The sequence below is a fragment of the Cyclopterus lumpus genome, chromosome 14 (assembly GCF_009769545.1).
Source record: "Cyclopterus lumpus isolate fCycLum1 chromosome 14, fCycLum1.pri, whole genome shotgun sequence".
In the NCBI taxonomy this organism is placed as follows: Eukaryota; Metazoa; Chordata; class Actinopteri; order Perciformes; family Cyclopteridae; genus Cyclopterus; species Cyclopterus lumpus.
This window is the reverse complement of record NC_046979.1, coordinates 4,509,681-4,530,528: the sequence shown is the minus strand read 5'-3', so window position 1 is coordinate 4,530,528 and position 20,848 is coordinate 4,509,681. Positions and strand designations below refer to the sequence as shown.

General features: G+C 42.9%; 1 protein-coding gene across 1 annotated transcript in view; it reads left to right on the top strand.

Moving 5' to 3' along the window:
• The first annotated feature begins 556 nt into the window (after window positions 1–556).
• The window catches only part of ncam1a (neural cell adhesion molecule 1a), a 215,848-nt gene continuing 195,556 nt past the window's right edge, over window positions 557–20,848 (top strand). The window contains exon 1 of the mRNA XM_034550863.1: window positions 557–732. Within this exon, the coding sequence (XP_034406754.1) occupies window positions 681–732 (52 nt within the window). The 5' untranslated portion in view covers window positions 557–680. The remainder of the gene's footprint in view (window positions 733–20,848) is intronic.

The following is a 20,848-nucleotide window of genomic DNA, read 5'->3' as shown; positions in this document are numbered from 1 at the left end:
ACACAACTAACTGAAAGAACAGTTGGTACCCTAAAAAAAAAATGAAATAGTTATTTTAAGAACATAATTTGGAGAGACTTGACACACAAACTAAAATAATTCCTTGATTTAAATAGCCGAAACATTTATGATTTAGAACATGAAACTACATATTTCATAATAATAATTGATTTTTTTTAATTACACATTAATTAGTCCTCCAATTTAGTATAATTACCTTGCTCCATGTGTTTCTAAACCTCAGTTAGCTGGTTTGTAAACTCAGTAATCCGAATTAGAGCCCCTGGTGACCATCTGCTGTCTACGCTGTCAGCTCTGCGCACTACTTTGTTTCTGCATTCACCTCAGCCCGCCCCCTTGCGCGTGTGTGTGTCTGTGCATGTGTATGGGCGCGCGCGCGGGGGTACTGCCTATCCGGCGGAGTAATTCGTGTTAGTATCTGTTGAGTGCATGCGAGTGTGTGCGTGTGTCTGAGTGCGTGTGTCTGAGTGCGTGCTACGGCTGCTGCTTGTCACTCATTGTGCCGTGAACACGGGTAGCGACAAGGACCAAAATTCCGTCCGGTAGCAGTCGTCCCTGGAACGGCTCTCGCGCTCTTCTTTCCCTCCCAGGCAGAGACACCCCGGCTTGTTTTTAAAAGTGCGCCTGCTCTTCAAGGAGAATATCTGTGACACATTACAATGCTTCAAATACGGGACCTCATCTGGGGATTGCTCTTCGCTGTCTGTGCAGGTGAGAGGCTGTGTGTGCGTGTGTTTTAAATTTTTTTTTATATATTGATCATCCCCATAATGTTTATCCATGGTGCTGAACGCGGAGCAGCATCCTCCTCGTACCCGGACTCCGGACTCCGGACTCCGGACTCCGGCGTCAGGTTAGAGCTGGTGCCTCTGCGCAAATCGGTGGACCACGATTGTACCAAAAGTTTCTCCCGACAAGTGAGAGGGGCTCGCCGCTCGATTGAGCTGCAGACTGCGTGGGGTACCGACCCGCGACGCCTTTCTAGACAATATATATATATATATATATATATATATATATATATATATATATATATAATTTATATTGTTGGGCATCAGGAGCCGTTATTGGCTTCGGCGCAGTTTTGAATATCTCCGCGCATCACAGAGGAGCGTGCCATCCCATAGGCTTTAGCACCCCGAGTAAAAGGCACATTGGCGCTTTGCTTCATTTTTTTATTTTTTTCAAACATGACCCACACGTGCTGCGTTTAAAAAATAAATAAATATTGTTGTGTATTTTTATCCGCCTGAGACGGGTGCGTGTTAAAAGGTCCGTGGATGCCGGCTGAGATGAGGACTGGTGGTGCTGCGGGGGACGCTTCTGTGCCCCCCCCCCCCCCCCTCCTTCCTCGAGCCTGGCTGCCTATACAAGCCGCCGTTTTTTACGCTTCAAATGTCCAAAATAAAGCCTCAAACTCAACGGCTCGCTCGAAAGTCCACCGCGGCTCTCTCACCTCGGCGGTGTCAGCCGTGACGCACGGAGGGGGACGCGGTGTCCGGATGCGTCGCCGGCTCTCCGCGAGGGAGATGCAGTCGGACTGGGGGGGGGGGGGGGGGGGGGGGGGGGGGGGGGGGGGGGACGACGACCCGCTCCGTGGGACATATATATATATATATATATATATATATATATATATATATATATATATATATATATATATGTGTGTTGTTGTTGTTGATCTGAGGCCAAATTTTAAAAAAAAATGTGTTTCTCACAAGCATGCACGCGCATGAACTCTATTCCGAGGACGGATTAGATGCGGCCATCTCTCTCTCTCTCTCTCTCTCTCTCTCTCTCTCTCTCTCTCTCTCTCTGGCACGGAGCGCGTTGTTCTGCTGCGTGTGTGTCAGCGTGGGGTTTTACAGTGTGCCACCAGTCTGACCGTGGATAGGTTACCGGCTTCCTGACCTCAATAATGTGACATAACCTCCGTTTTTTCTCGCTAAATAAGAACAGCGGAGTTTCCAACTTCATAGCGCAGTGCGTTTTTAGGCGCAAAACGACGTTGACTGATTTGACCGTCTGTTTTTTTATTTGGTTGGTTGGCTGGGAGGGAATTCGTCATCCATTGAGGGCGACTGAATAGTTCATTCAATGTATACAATAGAATCCAATCCCAGCGCTCCCATGGTTATACAGGGGGGGGGGGGGGGGGGGAGGCGGTACCCATTACCCCCTAACCCCCCCCTCCCATTTCTCACATCCTCGGTCCCCTCCCTGCATCTGCCCCTCTTTCTTTAGACTGCAACTGTGTGCTCCAAGTGGCGTTTGAGGACCCCCCCCCCCCCCCCCAAGGGTCCTCGGAGAGGGGAAGAATAGTTTTTGATTTAATAGTAATTATTCTAACTTCAGGCTTAGTTTTCACCATTCTTCCTCCAAATTCTAAATGTCAGCAGTTTTTTTTCTTTTTTTTCTTTCTTTCTTTTATTAATTTCCTATTTTTTTACCTTCAGTCTTAGTTTTGTCTGAAAAAAAAAAAAAACCCTGACTGTTATTTTGATGCTGATTTACGTATTTGAGTTAAATATACAATAGACAGCTGGATGGATGATAGACCAAGGGCCCATTTGTTATGAACGTGTTGTGACCAAGATATGACACAACGCCTATTGAGCTTGACATCTTTTAAGTGTTTACAAATAAACATGTCAGTACCCTCTGGTGGACAAACTATTGAACGGTGCGGTATTTGTGATTTGTTGTCTTGGCCAGGATCGAATGTGTTATGTGTGCAGGACACGTGTCGATCTGTGTGACCCGACCAGACACACACGCACACACACACACACACACACACACACACACACACACACACGCACACATTGGCTAAACACCCGCTTTTTTGTTTAGTTTCACAGTTTTTTACAATATTCTCAAGGTATTTTCAAATCAACACTTTCTTGCCTGCCACCTTCCACACAAACACACTGTCTGAACCTCTGTCACTGTACCAAATGCACGTGGGATGTCGTTTTTTCTTCTTCTTCTTCTTCTTCTTCTTCACCCTCCTATGATTCGCAATCCTGCTGAAATATTCTGCCACCCCCGCAATTCTCAGCACCTCGTACGAAAAAAGGCAAAGTCAAAAGGAACCAAAAAAGGGAGACAATTAAGACAACTGAGCCTCGACTCTGCTCTTTTTCGCGATAGAAGAAAGATTCAAAGAAATTGATCACATTATTTGATAGGCGCAGGGGGGGGGGGGTTATTAAAAAGGCCAATGACGGTATCGCACAGTTAGGAAGGCTGAGCCATTTAATTACATTCATTGATTTCCAGTTCCTGTTCCAGTTCAATGGAAATTACATTTTGAGTCCAGTCACAAACATTAAGATACGCCTTCAAAAACAAGCGATTGAATAAAAGGCCAGATTAGATGGATTATGATTATTAGAGGTGGAGACAAGAGTGTGGCCTTTCTTGTCGCGGTCCGTCTGCAGCCGGATGGATTGAGTCCCGTGTTTTATTACCAGTCCTGACCTTGTGCTATTGGAGGGATCGACCATATCCATAAGGCATCATTCTGCAACCTGACAAGAGTGTGGAGAGGTGTTGGTGGAGGCTAATAAGACGCAAAACAATTTGTCACACCTGTTGTCGCCTTAAAGTGAGTGGCACCCTTGAAGGGGGAGGGGGGAGGGGGGGGGGAGTGATCAGTTAAAGGTTTGCTAATGCCTGAAATGTGATTGTGTCCACATGAGTTGTGTGATTCGGCGTCGAGGTGGATTCAGATGTCGAGGTGGGTGGATGTCGTTATTTTCACTGTGATGATGTTTCCGCGTTGTAAAATCCTTCCTCGATGGCATTCATAAAGCAGCGTATCTTCAGACGCCCCCCCCCCCCCCCCCCCCCCCCCCGGCAAATGTCGCGCTTTGATGTGCCTTTCCCGCTGAATTACTACTTTTATCTCCAAGGAACTTATTGACAGCGTTCTGGTAAACAAAAGGTTTATAAAGTGGTGCTTTTTGTGTGACTCTTTGTGGAGGAACTCAGTTTTATAAATCAACTAATTGTTGCCTCAAACAAAAACCGTGTGAGTGTGAGACGACGAAGACTTTCTCTGGTCCCTCGTGGCCTGTATTCAGCGGCGCTTCGGGGTCTGAGTGTCTTTCAGAGTCATGAGACTATTACTCAGACTGGACTTCCTCAACATGGTATTAGTCCTCGTCGTTGGTAACTGAAACAAGACCCTCGCCCAATGCAGCCTTCTCGTGCTTCGTCGGATCCGAACGCCAAGTTTCTGCTCCTACGCCAGGCATCCCCGTTTTTTTATTTTTTTTTTAAGTCTAGATGCCGAGTTCAAAAGCGAAGCCCATCCGCGTGCTTTTTGATCTTAAGACAACGTGAACTGTGGAGGTTATTTAATGATCCTCTAGTTTTTATTTTGGTGCATAGAGCTGAACTTCAAAAAAAAAAAAAAAAAAAGTTAAACTTGAAATTCAGAGAGAAAAAAAAAAACAACACAATTTCTAAATGGCTCACATATGGGACTTTAACTGCTGTGGTGAGTTCAAAGCCACTATGAAAATAATACAGACTATTTTTGACTCTCACTGGAAAAAGCAGCCAAACAAGGGAAAATTATAAGGCGTTTTTAAGTCTGCTCTCAGAATAAAACTGGCACTTTGCTCTGTAGCGGCAACACGATCATCCAAAGTGACGTTCACATTTTGTACCAATTTATTGCAGCTTATGTTGATCAAATTCTCATCAGTGGAGGCGCTGCTCATATTACAGAACCCACTTTGAACTCGGCTCATATTCAGACATATACTGCGACCGACTACTACTGCTGTACAGTAGTTATATGAGCCGAAACCAGCATCAAGAAGAGATTTCTGATCGAGTCATAATTACAAGTTTAGTCCGTATTAATTTTTCTTCCTATTCTCCTCAGTCAATTTATCGTCCTTGTTTAAAACTATGGTTATTTTATACGTATTTTCCGTTATAATCCCCGATTTTTATTTTATTTTAATACTTTCAAAATAAATAGCGGGGCGTAGAACATAATGCACACAGAGCAGTCATAATGTGGCTAGTGGCTGTTTGCAGATCTGTGGGTAGAACTTCTTTATCCAGGTCAAACTCAAATGATCAAAAATGTGAATGAAACATGGGGCCGTGGATTTTGATGCCACCATCCATACATTCGTATCATCTCCCAGTGCTTCTTGATGCTGAATCAAAAAGATGAGTTCAAAAATGACTCTTTGAAATGGCTTTTCATATTTCTTCTCTCCTGACTGTTAGATGAGGACGGGCTGTCTTTGCATATTAATAAGTGCATGAATAGAGGCCAGTGATTTGCATTGTGTGAGCAAGGACGGCGTCCTATAGAGAATTGAATGTGGGGAAGGAGATGCCCCCCCCCTCTCCCAATGCCCCCAATATTCACAGCAATGCATTACACAACCCATTGTGCACGTAGAGGCACGATTAGTAATCAACACTCTCTTTGAGTTGCATTATGCTCATGCCACTCGAACACTAAAGTAAGTGAAAACTTCATTTTCTGTTGCAACATGTATCAATGCAAGTGGCATAAAACACAATTACAAAAAGGTATCTTTTTTTAATTTTTTTTTTTTTTAAATGTGCTGACAGTTTTTTTTTTTTTACAATTACCAACAACCAAGCTTGTTGACAAATGACCCGTCTAAAGATAATGTCATGCGATCAAATAGGTCATTTAACGTTGAGAGACACCGTGAGCCATGTTAAGTAGCTGAAGTCTGCTTAGTCTTTTACAAACTTCATTTGATTATTAAGGGTTTGCACAACCCAATTGAATGCAGTGCTCATTTATGGAAGTCCTTTTGTGTTTGTTTTTAGAAACCTCCTAGTGATACAAGGTAAGGTAAAACAAGGTAAACATCTCCGGCCACGCTGGTCCTGAAGAAGTATGGAAGGTGATGGCGTATGGGCAGTTGTTTGCTGTTTCACTTTGCCAATCTTTCAGTCCTTTTTTTATTTTTATTTTTTTAAATCCTCACAGCACCAGGTTCTCTGCTTTGGCAGCATTTGCTTTTTTTTTTTTTAAACATTTTTTATTATACAAAACATTTTTTTCCGAGCTCCGTTTTAGTGAAGCTGCCAAAGTGTGGTGAGGATGCACAAGGTGACGAAGGACTACTTTACCGCGTGACGTCCCGAACTACAAGCAAAGATCTTTTAAAAAAAAAAATGATTTGGAATAGATCCTGTTTGAATCGATGTTCCAGTTCTCCTCGCTGTTCGCATGGGGCCCAGTGTTATTTATAGCCTGTCCCTACTCTAACTTACTTCCCTCAGGACTACACTGGTGGACAGATGGTGTTTCTGTCTGTGAAAGTCAAACAGGCTTCCGAGTTGTCGCGACACTCCAGTGAGAATAAAGCCACGCCGTTACATTCCTTTCACTGAACGGTTCACCTGTTTTCAAGCACACGGCAAACATTTAGACACGCTTGGAGAGACAATACCTCAATATAAAAAAAAATATGATGTGTGGCTGCAGCAACCTTATCAGGGATTACATGCACACATGACAGCACAGAGGTATTTGCATTGCTAATGATGAATCGAGGGCAATGTTTCCTTTTTGTAAGTGCAGGAAGTGGGAGGTTTTGCTTCATTGTCCTTAGCAATATCATTCATGTCACTTGTCGATTTTTTTGTTGTAATTGAAGTCACTTAACCATCCACCTACTGCCTATGGTTATGTAAGCCGATATGTGAACTCCGCGGTAAATCAACTCATCGAAAAAAACACCCTTCACCCCTCTTCCATGTTCGGCCCATCACCGGCTACTGTACCTCTCGGCACGTCTGGCGTGCCGATATGTGAAGAAGTCAATGATTGTGGTGATCCCACAAGACTTTTTCCACTAGCGTTAACAACGGGGTCACGGGGGTCAACTTTTTGACGGGGCATTTTGGCCCACGACGACCACAATTCCAGCCAACGCCACACGTGAACACCCGGGCGCATTGCACCCAGTGTCGATCCACTCTTGCTGTCATCGGCCGTTTTTTTGAGCCCGTGGAAAACAACGCGGGGCACGACGGTTTGCTCACGGCGGCCATCTTTTCTTTTTTTTTTTTGAGAAATTGCCAACCAATTCGTGGCCTTTTTGGTTGCTTTTTAACGTCTAATAAAAACGCCGACGGCAAAAGTGCACCCTCCAAACAAATGGATTTATTTGTACGGAGTAGCATGCGGCATCGGCGGATCAGGAAGCCGACGCCGCTGCACGCTATTTAGCAGGACTGCATGGAAAGTGCAACTTTAGTCACCGCCTGTGGACCTATTTGGGCGCCATTATCTGTCTTTAGGGTGCATCGGTTACACTGACTTGCTGGCAACGTAATTGTCAACACAGTTCTTGTACAGAGTGCCAGTTCTGTATTGTTTTTGGCTTCTTTGCTGCCGCTTAAGGACTCACTTGAAGTGAAAGTGTAAGACGGCATAAGGCAGTTTGTTCCAGGGTTTCAGTCGCCGAGCCGGAATCACACCTGTTTTATTTGTCTTCGAGGAGGGGGGAGGTTTCGACTCTGAAATCCTGTTTTTCAAACCACCTGGAGAGGCAGGCTCATTTTCTGGCACACCTGTTGTCCACAGGGAGAATGCTTGCTCTTGTTTTCCACACAATGCTTTGTAATTGTGTCTCTCCGTTTTAAATCTAAAATGCATTTTCTCAGCGACTTTTTTTGCTTTGCTCGAGGCGCTTACTATTTTTTTTTACGAGGGGCCCCCATTCCTTCACGCCACCATCTTCACTCGGCCCAACTTTTAAAAACAAAAAAATAATGTTTCCCCTTTTTAATTGGCTGATTTATCCCTGTGTTTTCGTTTTGTTTTGCTTGCCTTAGATTGGGGGGGGGTGGGGGTGGGGTAGCAAAGAGAAGCAATGAAGTGCATATTGCTGGTCCATGTTGAATGCACACTATTTATACTCCGCGCCCAAGTGGAAGCTGCTGCTGACACAAATAGAAAAGACATTTAAAGCAAAACGCACGGCAAAAAGGCAGCGACTGGTAGCAGAGTGTGGATACCCGACCTGAGCTTGGCGGGACCCATCGGGGGCAATTATTTACAGAGGAGGTTCAGGGCGAGTTTGGCCTACTTTACGTGGTGCTTGAAGTTCGTTTTAGTCAACATATAGTGGAAAGATTTATTTAAATAATGGCCCTACAGTGTGTGTGTGTGTGTGTGTGTGTGTTCATCAGATGCCAATTCATTCAACTCATGGGCGATAAGCTTGTATCAGCAGATACATCGTCTGCCCTTGTGTTTCACAAACAGCTGAGATAATAGCCATTAGGGCCGGGCACTCTAAGGTTGTGTGTTGTTTTGCATTTAAATGTATATTCAAAGTCTAATCCTGCTAATGTATGAATAGTACCGCGTAATTATACTAATTCGCATTCCCATTGTGTCAACAGGCGTGTTGACTTGTAATAAAGCTCTATCTGCTGGCCACCACTGATATTCAGGCTAAGTGTGTCGGGGGCATGCGTGCAGTGTTTTTGTGCGCACTACTTTTGTGTTTTTGTGCGCACTACTTTTGTGTTTTTGTTCTCCTTTTACAACTCTGCATCCTTTCAGTATCACTTGCCGCTGATGTCTTGGCACCTTGCGCAGTCTTACCTGAGCTGGAGTTGTCCGACACAATTTAACCGCCGGAGGCTCAGAGAACCAACATGAGGATTATTGTCTGCCTCTGTGTTAAACAGCGTTTATATCCGCGAGAGCATAACGACAGACGAGGCTTCCTCGCAAATCATCGACCTCACTTTTTACCTTTTTTGTGCCGAGCTGTCGCCGGAGAGGCTCGGCCGCGGTGCATTTGGCTCTGCGTAGAGTCCTGACTTAATCCCAGCTGGAGTGACTCACCATCATGATGTAATGCCTAGCAATGGTAGTCAGCTGGCTTCCTCCAAGGTGCCTCAGCCTCAGCAAAAAAAAGAAAAAAGAAACGTGGAAGGAAAACAAGTGCGTCTTCTGGGAGATGGGGAACAAGGCGAGATGTGCAGCCTGCGCAGTATTCCGTGGACTTGTTTTCACTTTCTAAATTGGCATCATTGTTAGCGAGCACATTCTTGAGACGAGCGTCCTCTGTGTGTTCGTGGTGTTTTTTGTTGTTGTTTTTTTTGGGCCACGCCAGCAAAAAAAGCCCAGTATGACTTCATTTCAGGTGACACAAACTCATGTCCCTAGTTTTTTTTTCTAATCTCGAATAAAACTGCGGCCACTTAAAAAAAAAAAAAAAAGTCCCGTGGAAGCTGAGATCCCAATTGTTGTTCAAGTCTTGTGCAGCTTCTTTTTTTTAAATTTTTTTTTTTTTTTTAAATGCAGCCTTGCTGAGCGTGACTCAAGACCGAGTCGTGAATTCAGCTTTTGAAAGACAAACATCTGATTTGAATAGTAACACAAACATTCACCGTATTCAGTCCTCTCTGTGTACATTAGTGTGAAATTGACTGTGAGGTAATGCTATGGAAACGAGGGAAGCGTCTCGGAGCTGTTGATTTTGACAGCGGCTGCAGCTCAGGAGACTCTGTGGAGCGTTTGATCAAACCGGAACGTCAAAGATCATCTAATTAGCTGGTAGGATCTTGCCCACAATCTAATATGAGCGCTGCACATGAGCAGAGCCCTCTGCTGCTGCTGCCTGCGTGGAAGTCGCATGTGAACATTGATGAGGTCAGACTGATCAAAATGGATGGTGTTGTTGTGTTGTGCTGGGAGCAGGTGGTTGCAGGATAACACCATCAAGGTGCAGAGAGGGAGTGGCTGTTGCCAAGTGGACTTGAACACACAGGAAGGGGGCGCGGTATCAAACCTCTATCCCTCCATTGGAGGAACAACTAAATGCACCTTTTGTAGCTTAATAATAATATGTTATTACGGTGTTTTAGTTGGTAATTATTCATGCATTGTGAAACGTTGCAAGGGAATAAAATAAGCAATACTCCAAACTAAGTTGAAAATGATCTTGGATATACTATTTTATATAAATGATATGCTAGGATAGAGAAATGTACAATTTCCCTCCCGTTGTAATAGAGTGGGACCAATTTTGCACGAATTACAAATTAAAATCCACGTAATAATCCACGTTTTTTAAATAATTGAGAGTATTGTACCGAGCCTCTTGGGTGTCATATGGTGGCACACGCGTATTGATGTGGGAGTCTGTTTGAACAGATTGAGGAACCAAGCAAAATCATTTCTATATCAAGCATGTTATTATAGGTTAATTTATCTTCTAATTGCGTGCACAGAATAAGATGATGTGCATTCAATGTGGCAACCGTTTACACAAACTGTGGAAAAGAATATGGAGTATTTATACCTTGTCTACTAGGTAAGTAAAAATAAAGTATAATTCCATGCTTTCATAAAATGTAACATGCATATTCCAAAAGCCTCAATGTAACATATCGCCTAAAATGTGCAATAACATTTCTATGAGACAGGCAAACAGGAAAAGGCCGCTCCCTTTTTTTTTTTTTTCGATATCAAAATGAAGAAATCTCAGCCCATTTCATTTTTGAAATTTTAAGACAGTCGCAGCGATTTGACCCGACACTGACCCCCTCTTAGGGGTCTTTTCCATTATGCGTTTATGGTCAGGCTGCAGCGTTTGATGAGATCAGGAGAGGTCCGTAATTTATTAGGCTTTCACACTAACTGCATTGTCGAAAGGGGGGGGGGGGGAGCGCCAGGAGTGGCTCACTGTGTGCCAGGGAGGCAGACAAAAGGTGGAGGTGGAGGAGGAGGAGGAGGAGGAGGAGGAGGAGGAGGAGGAGGAGGAGGAGGAGGAGGAGGAGGAGGAGGATGGAGGCGGGACACAATGCAAAGTGTCGTCAGGGAGGAGCCACTGAGGTCGGCATGGCTCCCTCTAACCTCTGGATTCATTGTTTCCCTTTCTGTCGCTGGAGCCCCATTTCATGTAGTAAAGCTCCCGGAGCCCAGTGAGGGTGTTGAGGCGTGGACGGATGTCTTCTGGACCTTCATTCCATGATTTTAATTAAAGAAAGAGCGTGTTGTTCAGGATGACTTCACACAATGTTTAGTTGTCTTCTTACTCCATGGCTGTAGCATGTCTTCTTCCCCCTTGCAGCTCTAAAACATTTTCTTTGAGCCTTTCTTTTAATAGTTTTCTTCCTAAATGAAATGGATTGACACGAGACCTCAGATGTCACGGAAGGAGCGATCTTTGCCCGAAATGCAAAAATGACGTCTAAAAATAAGACGATGCGCTGACGTTCTGTTGTAAAAAAAGGAGCATAAATGTTAGCTTGTGTGTCGTGGCCTGATTTATGCCTCTGGCATGAATAGCCACTCTCCTGATTGACAGCTGTCTCATTTTTTTTATCTGCATAACACACTGCTCTGCTGCTTTTAATAAGCCACCGTTACTGCAAAGTTCTGTAGCTGTGTAATTATTTTCGCTCTACTTATTATGCTCGCATAAGAAAATGGATACAATGAGACTTTGACTTTGATACCTGAATGTTGACGATAAAGACTTTTTGTCACTCCAGTCTTGGCACCGTCGTTTGGTTGGTCGTCCTCCATTTTATTTGGCAGCTTGCAGTGTTTTGTGCTGCACAATTTACTGTAAAAATGCTCCAAATTCAAAATGCGGAATTCCTGGCGTATGCATTTGTGAATAAGAAATTCTGCAAATCTGCAGCCTTCACTCGTTGCCTTACGGTATCTTTTGCTTTATGCACAAAATGCACTCCCTTGAAAAGCATTAACAAATCAATAAACTCTCAACTAAGCTCTCTGAAGTCTTTTTACATTTTTCATTTCATGTTGGCAGCGCTTACTTTCACCCCCCTGAAGACGCGTCTAACTTTCCCCTCATGGTTGAAATGCAGATGGCGTCTTATGCTTTCGCTTGAGAGGTAAACGGATGTAATAAAATAACAATAGTTTGGAGCAGGAAAAAGCCCAAACCTAAATGGATAAATCTGGATCACAGAACGTTTAACTTAAAGTAATAAATACATAAATATATATAAATAATATAGCCATAACAAAGCTTAGTGGGAGCATTTCTTTGAATTAGAAAAGTGGAAGGGATTTACCCTTTTATCATTTTCTTTGATGCATTACATGCATTACTTCTATTGACTACTTTTGCTGTTATATAATGAAAACTCTTTTTTTTTTTGTCACTCAATTATCAATATATATATATATATGTATATATATATATATATATATATATATATATATATATATATATATATATATATATATATATATATATATATATATATATATATATATATATATATCATTAGAAAGAGAGAATCCTGGAGTGCGATATGGTGGATTGTGCATTGCAATATGTTCTATTTATTTTAAATGGGCTCTGCTATGTTCTGTGGGGGTTACGTCTGTTGCATTGTCGAATGCCACTCTGATAAACCAATAATACACATGCATATTCCCGGGGTGAGGATGATCTTATAGTGTGCAATATAATTTCATGACTGGGTAGTTACACGGCTGGATCATTTGGAAAAGCCAAATTGGCCTGTAAGTTTAAGTAAGAGTTTAGTGATTTATTTTCTCTTGTATCGTGGACAAAGAGCTAATAGTGTTGTGTTATACGGCAGATACCTTCTGTTATGACACGAATACCACTTGTAGCTAGCTGTGAAATCAACTGTTGGGTTTTTTTTCTCTCACGGATGGGAGAATAAATGCAATATTAAAGTAAAAAAATCAGACTTCTACAGAGGAATATTTTAGCGTATGTTCTGATCCCTGTCTATCTAGAAAATGTCCTGGAAAATGATCGCTAGAAAAGGGTTTGAACTCTGTCTCACCTCATTGAGGCTGCACTTAATACAACAATTCTACAAATAACTTTAGTATTAATGTCTTTGAAGAAAGAATAAAGGGTTATTTATGGCTGTTTCTCGACACGCATCATTTCGGCAGAATAAAATGTCTCGGGATACAACTTGCTGTCGTGTCGCACTAAATCAACTAAGTAAACTTAGTGGGGTCAGATACTTCATTAGCATTTTTGTATCCACACTATTTTTAAGTATGCCTAAGGCAAAAAAAAAATACTGTTGCATATACAGTAGGATATAGATTAAGCTGCCCATCCCCTTCTGGAGATCCAGGTCCTGCCTCCTGACCCTAAAGCCTCTCCCATGGTTTTGTTGCCTCAATTAAAATGTTTCCGTGCTGCAGTTGTCACATGCTAATGGAGCAGTAGACGGACCGCTGCCACATGCATTCAAAACAATCGTCATTATAAAGAACATCTGGGGTCTTGCGGAATTGTTCAGTTATGGGCAGCGATAGGTTTGCACAGATCACTGCACTGGTATCAGAAATGCAGACTAGATTTTTAAGAGTTTTTAGTTTTTTAACAGGAATGGGTGACATAATTGCAAACTGGTGGCAGAATATTTGGGAAATGCACTTAACATATACAGGGTTTTGTTAGTTGTGTATTGGTGTACACGTATTACTGTCGCAGCAGAGCAGGAAATATAATGTCTACGATGAGGTTCACGACTTGGAGATGTCTCCATTGTGTCTAGAATTTAGCTATCAAAAGGTGTACTAGTTCTCCTATGTTTCACCAGTTGCATATTCAGATATTCAGTGGACCTGATGCTGCCTTGCCAGAGTTTTAATGGCTTTGGAGCACATGTAGTTGGTAGACACCAAGATCCAAGATTGACTGCTTTGTTCAAGCATTACAATAACCTTGTTCGCTGAGTTATTGCTTCACTCAGACAAAGAACTGGCCTCAAAGAGTCACCGTCTCCCTGGGGCCAAAAGCAAAGTTATTTTTTAAGATGGTAATGTTCAAACCCTTTGACGATCAATATACCTCGACATACTGCAGAATGTCATTGATCTTGGTCTAGGTTGGTCCAATTAAAGATCATTCTGAAGTTTTTCGTAACCCTCTTATCATTTTCATGTAATCTGCAATATATCTAAAGATATATCAGAAAAGCTTGACATTTACTGATTATATGCATCTGCTTAATATGATGAACCCTCTACATTTTAAATTGAGCTTTAGCTTATAATGTTTTGAAGAAAAAACCCATTTCATTACCTGCTGCTCCTTTACGACAGCAGGGACCTCCCCCAGGGACGAGGAACCTCCCCCACCACTTTATGAATTATATTCCGGTGGATGTGATGATATATAGGATTTTATCCCAGATAACGATAAAAACATGCTGACAACATGTTGCTCATGGTGAATTGTATCCTGATTTTTAAAAAAAAGACAAGAATAAAGAGAAAAGAACACTACTATATGTTGATATTTTGTATTTACTAATGGAATTAATTAATGTATTTTACTTTACTCCTTTATTCATGCAGGGGCACTTTGTGATTTATGAATAACTTATTTAGGTTTGTTTGTGGGAGTTCAATAAAAAAATGGTTTATCCTCGCTGTGATGCAATAAAATAATATATTGTTTCTTAAGGCTGCAAGATCAGAGATCGGGAGCATTTTGATCGCTTTCGACGGCTGTCACCATGACGAACATTCAAAGTAAAGTTAGGCTTTGCTGATGCTTCCTGACAGTTTCACGGTGGTTAACTTCTAAAGCACAAATTAATAACCATCGAACACTGCTGAGGTTGTGGTGACAGACGCGCTTCGTTTGAGGCCGCTATGGCAACGCAGACGACAACAGGCCGACGGAATCTCTTAAAGTTGAGTCAGGACAAAAATGTGTCCAACGTGTCGGCGACGGAACAAGTTGGACATTAATTATCCTCCAGATTACTACAATTGCAGTCCTAAAAGCAAAGCTCAGGGGCTCGGCTCATTAAACTTCTATTATCTATCTCTAATCTTGCCATTGATTTTATTTTCTTCAATAGATAAATATCTAACTTTTTCTTTGAACCAGACACCGCTATTGCATTCCATGATGATTTATCTCACAGTAGCCCCTCTCATTATTCAGAATCACCATGCCTAGTGAGCCATAGGTAGATCACTTATCAATGTCTGACCCACTGTCAGTGAGAAAGAGCAACTCCAAATGCCACATCATGCTCTCATTTTCCACCGTTTGTTTTCCCCCTGTAATCTCGTCCTCGGCATCTCACAGACGGCCGACTCTGTTACGGGCCCGCTCGCACAGTGAAAGCCCGACATTGTTCCTGACTGTCTGGTTTCGTAGCCGGCCAAGCACATCCCTTAGTTGGCCACCTTGTGCCGCGACACCTCCTGGGACTTTGTCGACTCCCACTCCCTTGGACGTAACCCTGAAGGAGCAGGGAGTCTCAAATACTTCATTAATCACCGTGTCACATTCTCACCGGCCAGAGTGTCGTCGAAAATGACTCGTTCGCGTTCCTCGTCCGGGACGGAAACGCGAACGGTAATTTCCATGGGAAGTGGAGTACAGAACATGAGGGAACAATGAAGACGATTGGTGCTTGAATGGCCTGGTTGTTAGTCCTGAGGTGCATGAGACTGGGTTTGCATACAGTGTGAGCTGACATGGCCAGCTTCCCGAGGACACAGAGCCCCTTTTTACCACAAGCATTTGCTCATTAGAGAGCACATCTCGCATTGTTTACGGACTTTAATGAGCCTTACCAAGGGTAGTAGAACAAAGACGAGAAAATACGGGCCTTGCATTCACAAATTGTAACCGCTCCAATCGCTGAGGAAAGGAACAGAAGGGGATTGAACCCCTGCCTCCTCGGTAATCTTTCTTTTCTGAACTGTACACGCCCCTTATGCATTTGTGGATGAGGTCTAGCATCCCCCCAGCCTCATCCCCCAGCTTTTCTCTCCAATGTTTTTACCCTTCTGTCTCATTACTGCTATTGCAGGGAACAATCTCAGGGCACCGATTTTGCCGAGGACATTGAGGAGCTTAATTAGTTCATTCACAGATATGGCTCTTCTTGCTAGCCCAATGGCTTTAGTGCCTCTGGAGGTCCTTAAATGTCAGCTCCCTCTTGCAGAAAAGCCTCGAGCTGCACAGAATATGAAATACCTGTCAGGTTAATAAGAGAGAACCCCAGCAAGCCCTCCCGCATTTATTTAAAACATTTGTACCTGTTTTGAAGGGTTCAGAGTGTCGGTCTCTTAGCACTGTAGTGGCGGAAGAAAGGGGAAAATGGCAATAGATGCAAGGATGTCCCGTTAGTCGATCATTTGTTTTTCTCAGCGTGGTCTTTCTTTCTTGATTGCTATTTTGCAAAAAGGGATTTCAATCCGGCCCCGACACCCTTCCACTCTTGACGGAGTGAACTCCGTTTGTCATCACAATCAGCTGAATGAATCATCCTTCTTTAAAAAGGGCGAAGGCTATAAAAACTGCATCAAGCTTCCGGAAGGATTTCCCTCTCTGTGATGGTAACCACGGTTTCCTTTTTGGCATCTTTGCAAAGTGGCAAGAACAATAAAACTCCATCTTCTTTGGTGACATCAGGGCTCCAGGATAGCTCTTTACATAGGTTACACTTTAGGGGCACTAGCACATAATTCAAGTGCACTCTATTTCTTACGGTGTCGCAGCAATAGTACTTTTACGGTTCCCCTTTCAGTCCACATTGTTCATTTGTTAAATGCATTATGTGAACTAAGAATAAAGGTACATCTGCTTTGATTCAAATTAGGCCATGTCTGCCATTTTGGGTCAGAAGTATGCTGGAATTAGGGTTTTTACCTACTACTGAAGTTTTACTGCGAACGTGAAAGGGGGAAAAATGAGAGACACACACACACACACACACACACACACACACATTTATGAATATAATCCGACGCCCACTGAATTGGATTAGGCAAGTTACCGGTAACATGGGAGACGGGTGAAGGAGCGGTTGCGTCCGCTGATGATGTCGGGTCTGGGCTGGGCACCCTCAGTAATTCTCTTAAATTTGAATTACCGGTATGTTTTCAGGTCGTGATGTGCGCTGCGCTTCCGCACATGCACACGCGAAGACGGACCGGCTCAATGTCGGCACCGGTGCGACAAATAAAAATGTTGCAAGACACAAAAGGGCGTCGCACGTGGCTGCTAAGTGCTACTGGCTAATTCAGCATCGATGTAGACTTGCTGTTGGAGGGTTTTATAACCCACTTCCCCTCCCCGACAATTGGGTTAGCGTGGAACTGAATATGGTGAACCCTCCACGAGAAAGTGGAAGTGGGCAGGGAGAGGATTAAGGGGGCGAGATTGTAATTGATCTTCAGTGTTAAGGAAAGGTATTACATTTAATGAAATACCTGCATGAAAACCAATATTTACTGAAATGAACTTTGCCACAATGGCATGGCTTTATACATAAATTGTTTTAATAATATTCTATTGTAGTTATGTGCAGATACTTTCATGATCTTGCAGAAAGACAAAATACATATGTTGTTGATGTTAACCGCCTCATGATACAGGTTTCAAATTGATGGCCTGAAAACCTGGAGAAGCATCTGCGAGAGTGCTTTTTGGTCTTCAGATTGAAAAGAAATGCTTGTTAGCAGGCTTCTTAGTAGGAGACTCGAACTAAATGAACTGCATCCAATAAGATAATGTGATTTTAAATTACAGAGCTCATAACTCGGTATGCATTGATTGAACAGAGGTTTAGGTCAGTCTCCAGTGATGGGAAAATGATACCAAAAACTCAATAACGGCCAGATCCTCCTTTTTTAGGGAAGGTGCAATTATGTAATTATTTCCATCCCATCTCAATGACAATTGAACTGTCATTAGTGAGCCGGGCCCCAGAAAATGGATGCATGGGAGAACTATAGAGTGCTGCGACTGAAATGGGTGTAATGTTTGGAGGCTCGGGCTGTAATGCTATCCTGTTTGTGGAATGGGGGGTATTCCTGAAATGACATTCAGTTTCTGGGCAACAGAGCAGCAGCTGTGCATATCTTGGTATCCAGGGGGGGGGGGGGGGGATGCGGTGTGATAAAAGCCCATTGATGCAGCTGTGTTTGAACAGGGAGATTGCAGTTCGATCAGTGGCTCGGGGGATCCTCCGACCGACAGGCAGGGAAAGAACTTCATAAGATTCCTGCAGCGCCTACTTTTTGGAGGTGGCTAAGATATCGATGGAGACGAGAGCAGACGGTTGAGTCCGAATGGATGGATGACAGTTTTATGTGGCGTTTTACACTGGGGCTTAAGAAATGAAAATGATGTTGGATGGCATCGTGGGATGTCTGCTCAGTGCAAAGGCCAAAGTGGTTGGCATGGTGATTTTTGAGAAGTGGACATTAACTAATTTTGTATGCTTTTGTACTCTATTCAAATCGGTGTCACGGTTCGTCAATAATTCATTTAATTTTAATTCTCAAATTTCATCCTTGACTTTTACATTCACTCACAAACCTGTGTTCGAAGAGTTGAAACGACGCTGATTTTTTTAAATTTACAGAACTATCCAGAATTAAGGCTGAGGGACACTTCAGCATGATCTTTTATGGTCCCACAAAACGTATTAAAAAAAACTGTCACTGTTGTCATAACAACCATTTCCCTAAACATGAGAATCAGTATTGTTACTTATGTACTTGACTTAATTATTTTAAATGCTTATAACGGCGATTAATTTCATCACTGAAATGCAATGCAGTAAAGTATTGGAACGAAATACTGATTGCAAAAAGAGTCTAGCGTTAGAAAATCAATTCTCAGTGACGACTCCTAACACGCATGCTAATATAATTTCTAATATGACATGTTTCGAAGGGGACGAGGTTGTTTTTGTGAGCCAAAGCTCTCTGGGATGCTTTCACTTTGGTAAGTGTCCACGTGCACTGCGGTGATAATTTGCAGAGCTTACAGAACACCACATTTTAGAAGTCTTTGTCTAAAATACTTCCACCCTTTTGGAGGATTGGGGGTGTGTGCTTGTTCTCCATGGGAACGCTTTCCTTCACCGAGCTCCATTCTCACGACGCGCCGACCGACGTTGTCGAAGTTCAAAATAATTTCGTAAATCGATGACGCCAATTACTGCGATTCGAACCATATGGGTTCGGCGTCTCGGTTCCAGGCATGTGCAGAATTCTAATTCATAGGATACAAAACAGAAACATAAAAATCCACCTCTCTTTCCAGGTTCGCACTTTACAGCAGCACTGGTAGAATTGTATGCCTTCTAAATAATTGACATCCACTTTGCCTGCAGCCATCATGTACCACCACCACCACCACCACCACCACGTGCATGCAGCCTTCGAGGTGATAAGGACAGCGATGTTTTCAGGAAGTGTAACAGAGGAAATCTTGGCAGTCATTAGTTACTTGTTGACACTCTTATGGCTGAAGCGGAGACAAGAGTGGAGCTGGATTATAACGGAGCCACTCTGCACTGCTGTGGCCTCATTAATCACTGTCCTCTGGCTCGCCATGGGTGGAGGGGGGCTCTTTGTCTATGTTTGGACCCTTCTATGTGGGATTTGATGTAGTGCTCAGATGCTGTAGCCTACATACCAGTTGGGGTCCGGGAAAGATGGCTGACTCAGAAAGCCACTTTTTTTTGGGGCTTCACGGTCTGCCTCCTCACTGACGTCTAGATTAGGAACGACACACACAGAAGTTATGCCACATTATCTTGTCAGTTTGTAGAGCTTCTGAAGACTTTTATTTTGTTCCTGAGTTCTACGTGCCGCTGTCTCTCTGTGTTTCACTATTGTCTGATTTATATTTCAGGGTGGAGAGATTTGTCTTCTATTGTTCCTCGTTTATTCACACCACCGACGAGGCTCCCAGCTAGACATTTCTCAAGCCGAAGTTTTGATAAAGAGTGGGGTGAAGAAAAAAAAAAAAATTCCCGAAAGAATTTCATTATCATTTTACAAGGCAAAAAGTGTCTTTTAAGAGGGATTCATTTAATGAGATACAGAAAACGGCAGCAGACATAATTCTTCACGACCAATTGACACTTTGTTTCTTTGCAGACAAAGTTTGGAGAAGATGTATGAAGATCATTTCTCAGTTTGGCCTCAAAGCTCTTAGTTCTTGGCTTTTCTCATGTGCATGTAGGATATATATAAACAAGAGAATCACTTAGACGGATGCTTTGCTTTTGTGCATAAAGATGGGACTGAACGTGTCTTAATGGGCACAAGTCAGTGCTGATTTAGAGGCAGCCGAACCGTCTTCCCAGAGTGGACGGCAATGATGAGCATTAGGGCCGCGAGCGTTAACCCTGACAAGCAATTGATCTAACACGCTGATGAAACAACCCATTTTGGGCCAGACCTAGAGGACAAAAAAAAAGTATCTGCCGATTTGCAGAATCTTTCTTTCACAGAGATTTGTCTTCTTCTTCCCAATATGTGACATTTGAGAGGCAACAATATTTGCAACTGGTAATTGGTATCGACCAGCAATCGTATTACTCCCCTTCCCTGTTATGGTCAATTTAGGGCCATAGTCACTGAATTCATCTTCCTGTGACGGATTGCTTGCATTGCAGTACTTTGATGATACCACTTTTGTAAAAGCAGAATTTGGTCACCAGTTTTGTCAAAAGAGTTGCGCAATAGACGAACCACTTGAATGTGACATTTTCAGCAGTATTTTTATTCAGCTTTTCCTCGATTTTTTTAATACAATGCGGGTTGCAATAAGTGCTCCAAGCAGCATTAATGATACTCGGCCACTTGGTTGCCAGAAAGCCATTCAACGTATCACCTTATGTTGTTACAGTTCCAATGTAAACAAAATAATAATAACATTGAGCAGTTGAGAGACATATTTCTGGCCAACTGATGAATGTAAGTTCAATGTGTATCATTATAGCTCAGTTTCCTCCAGCATCCTGAGAGTCATGTGGT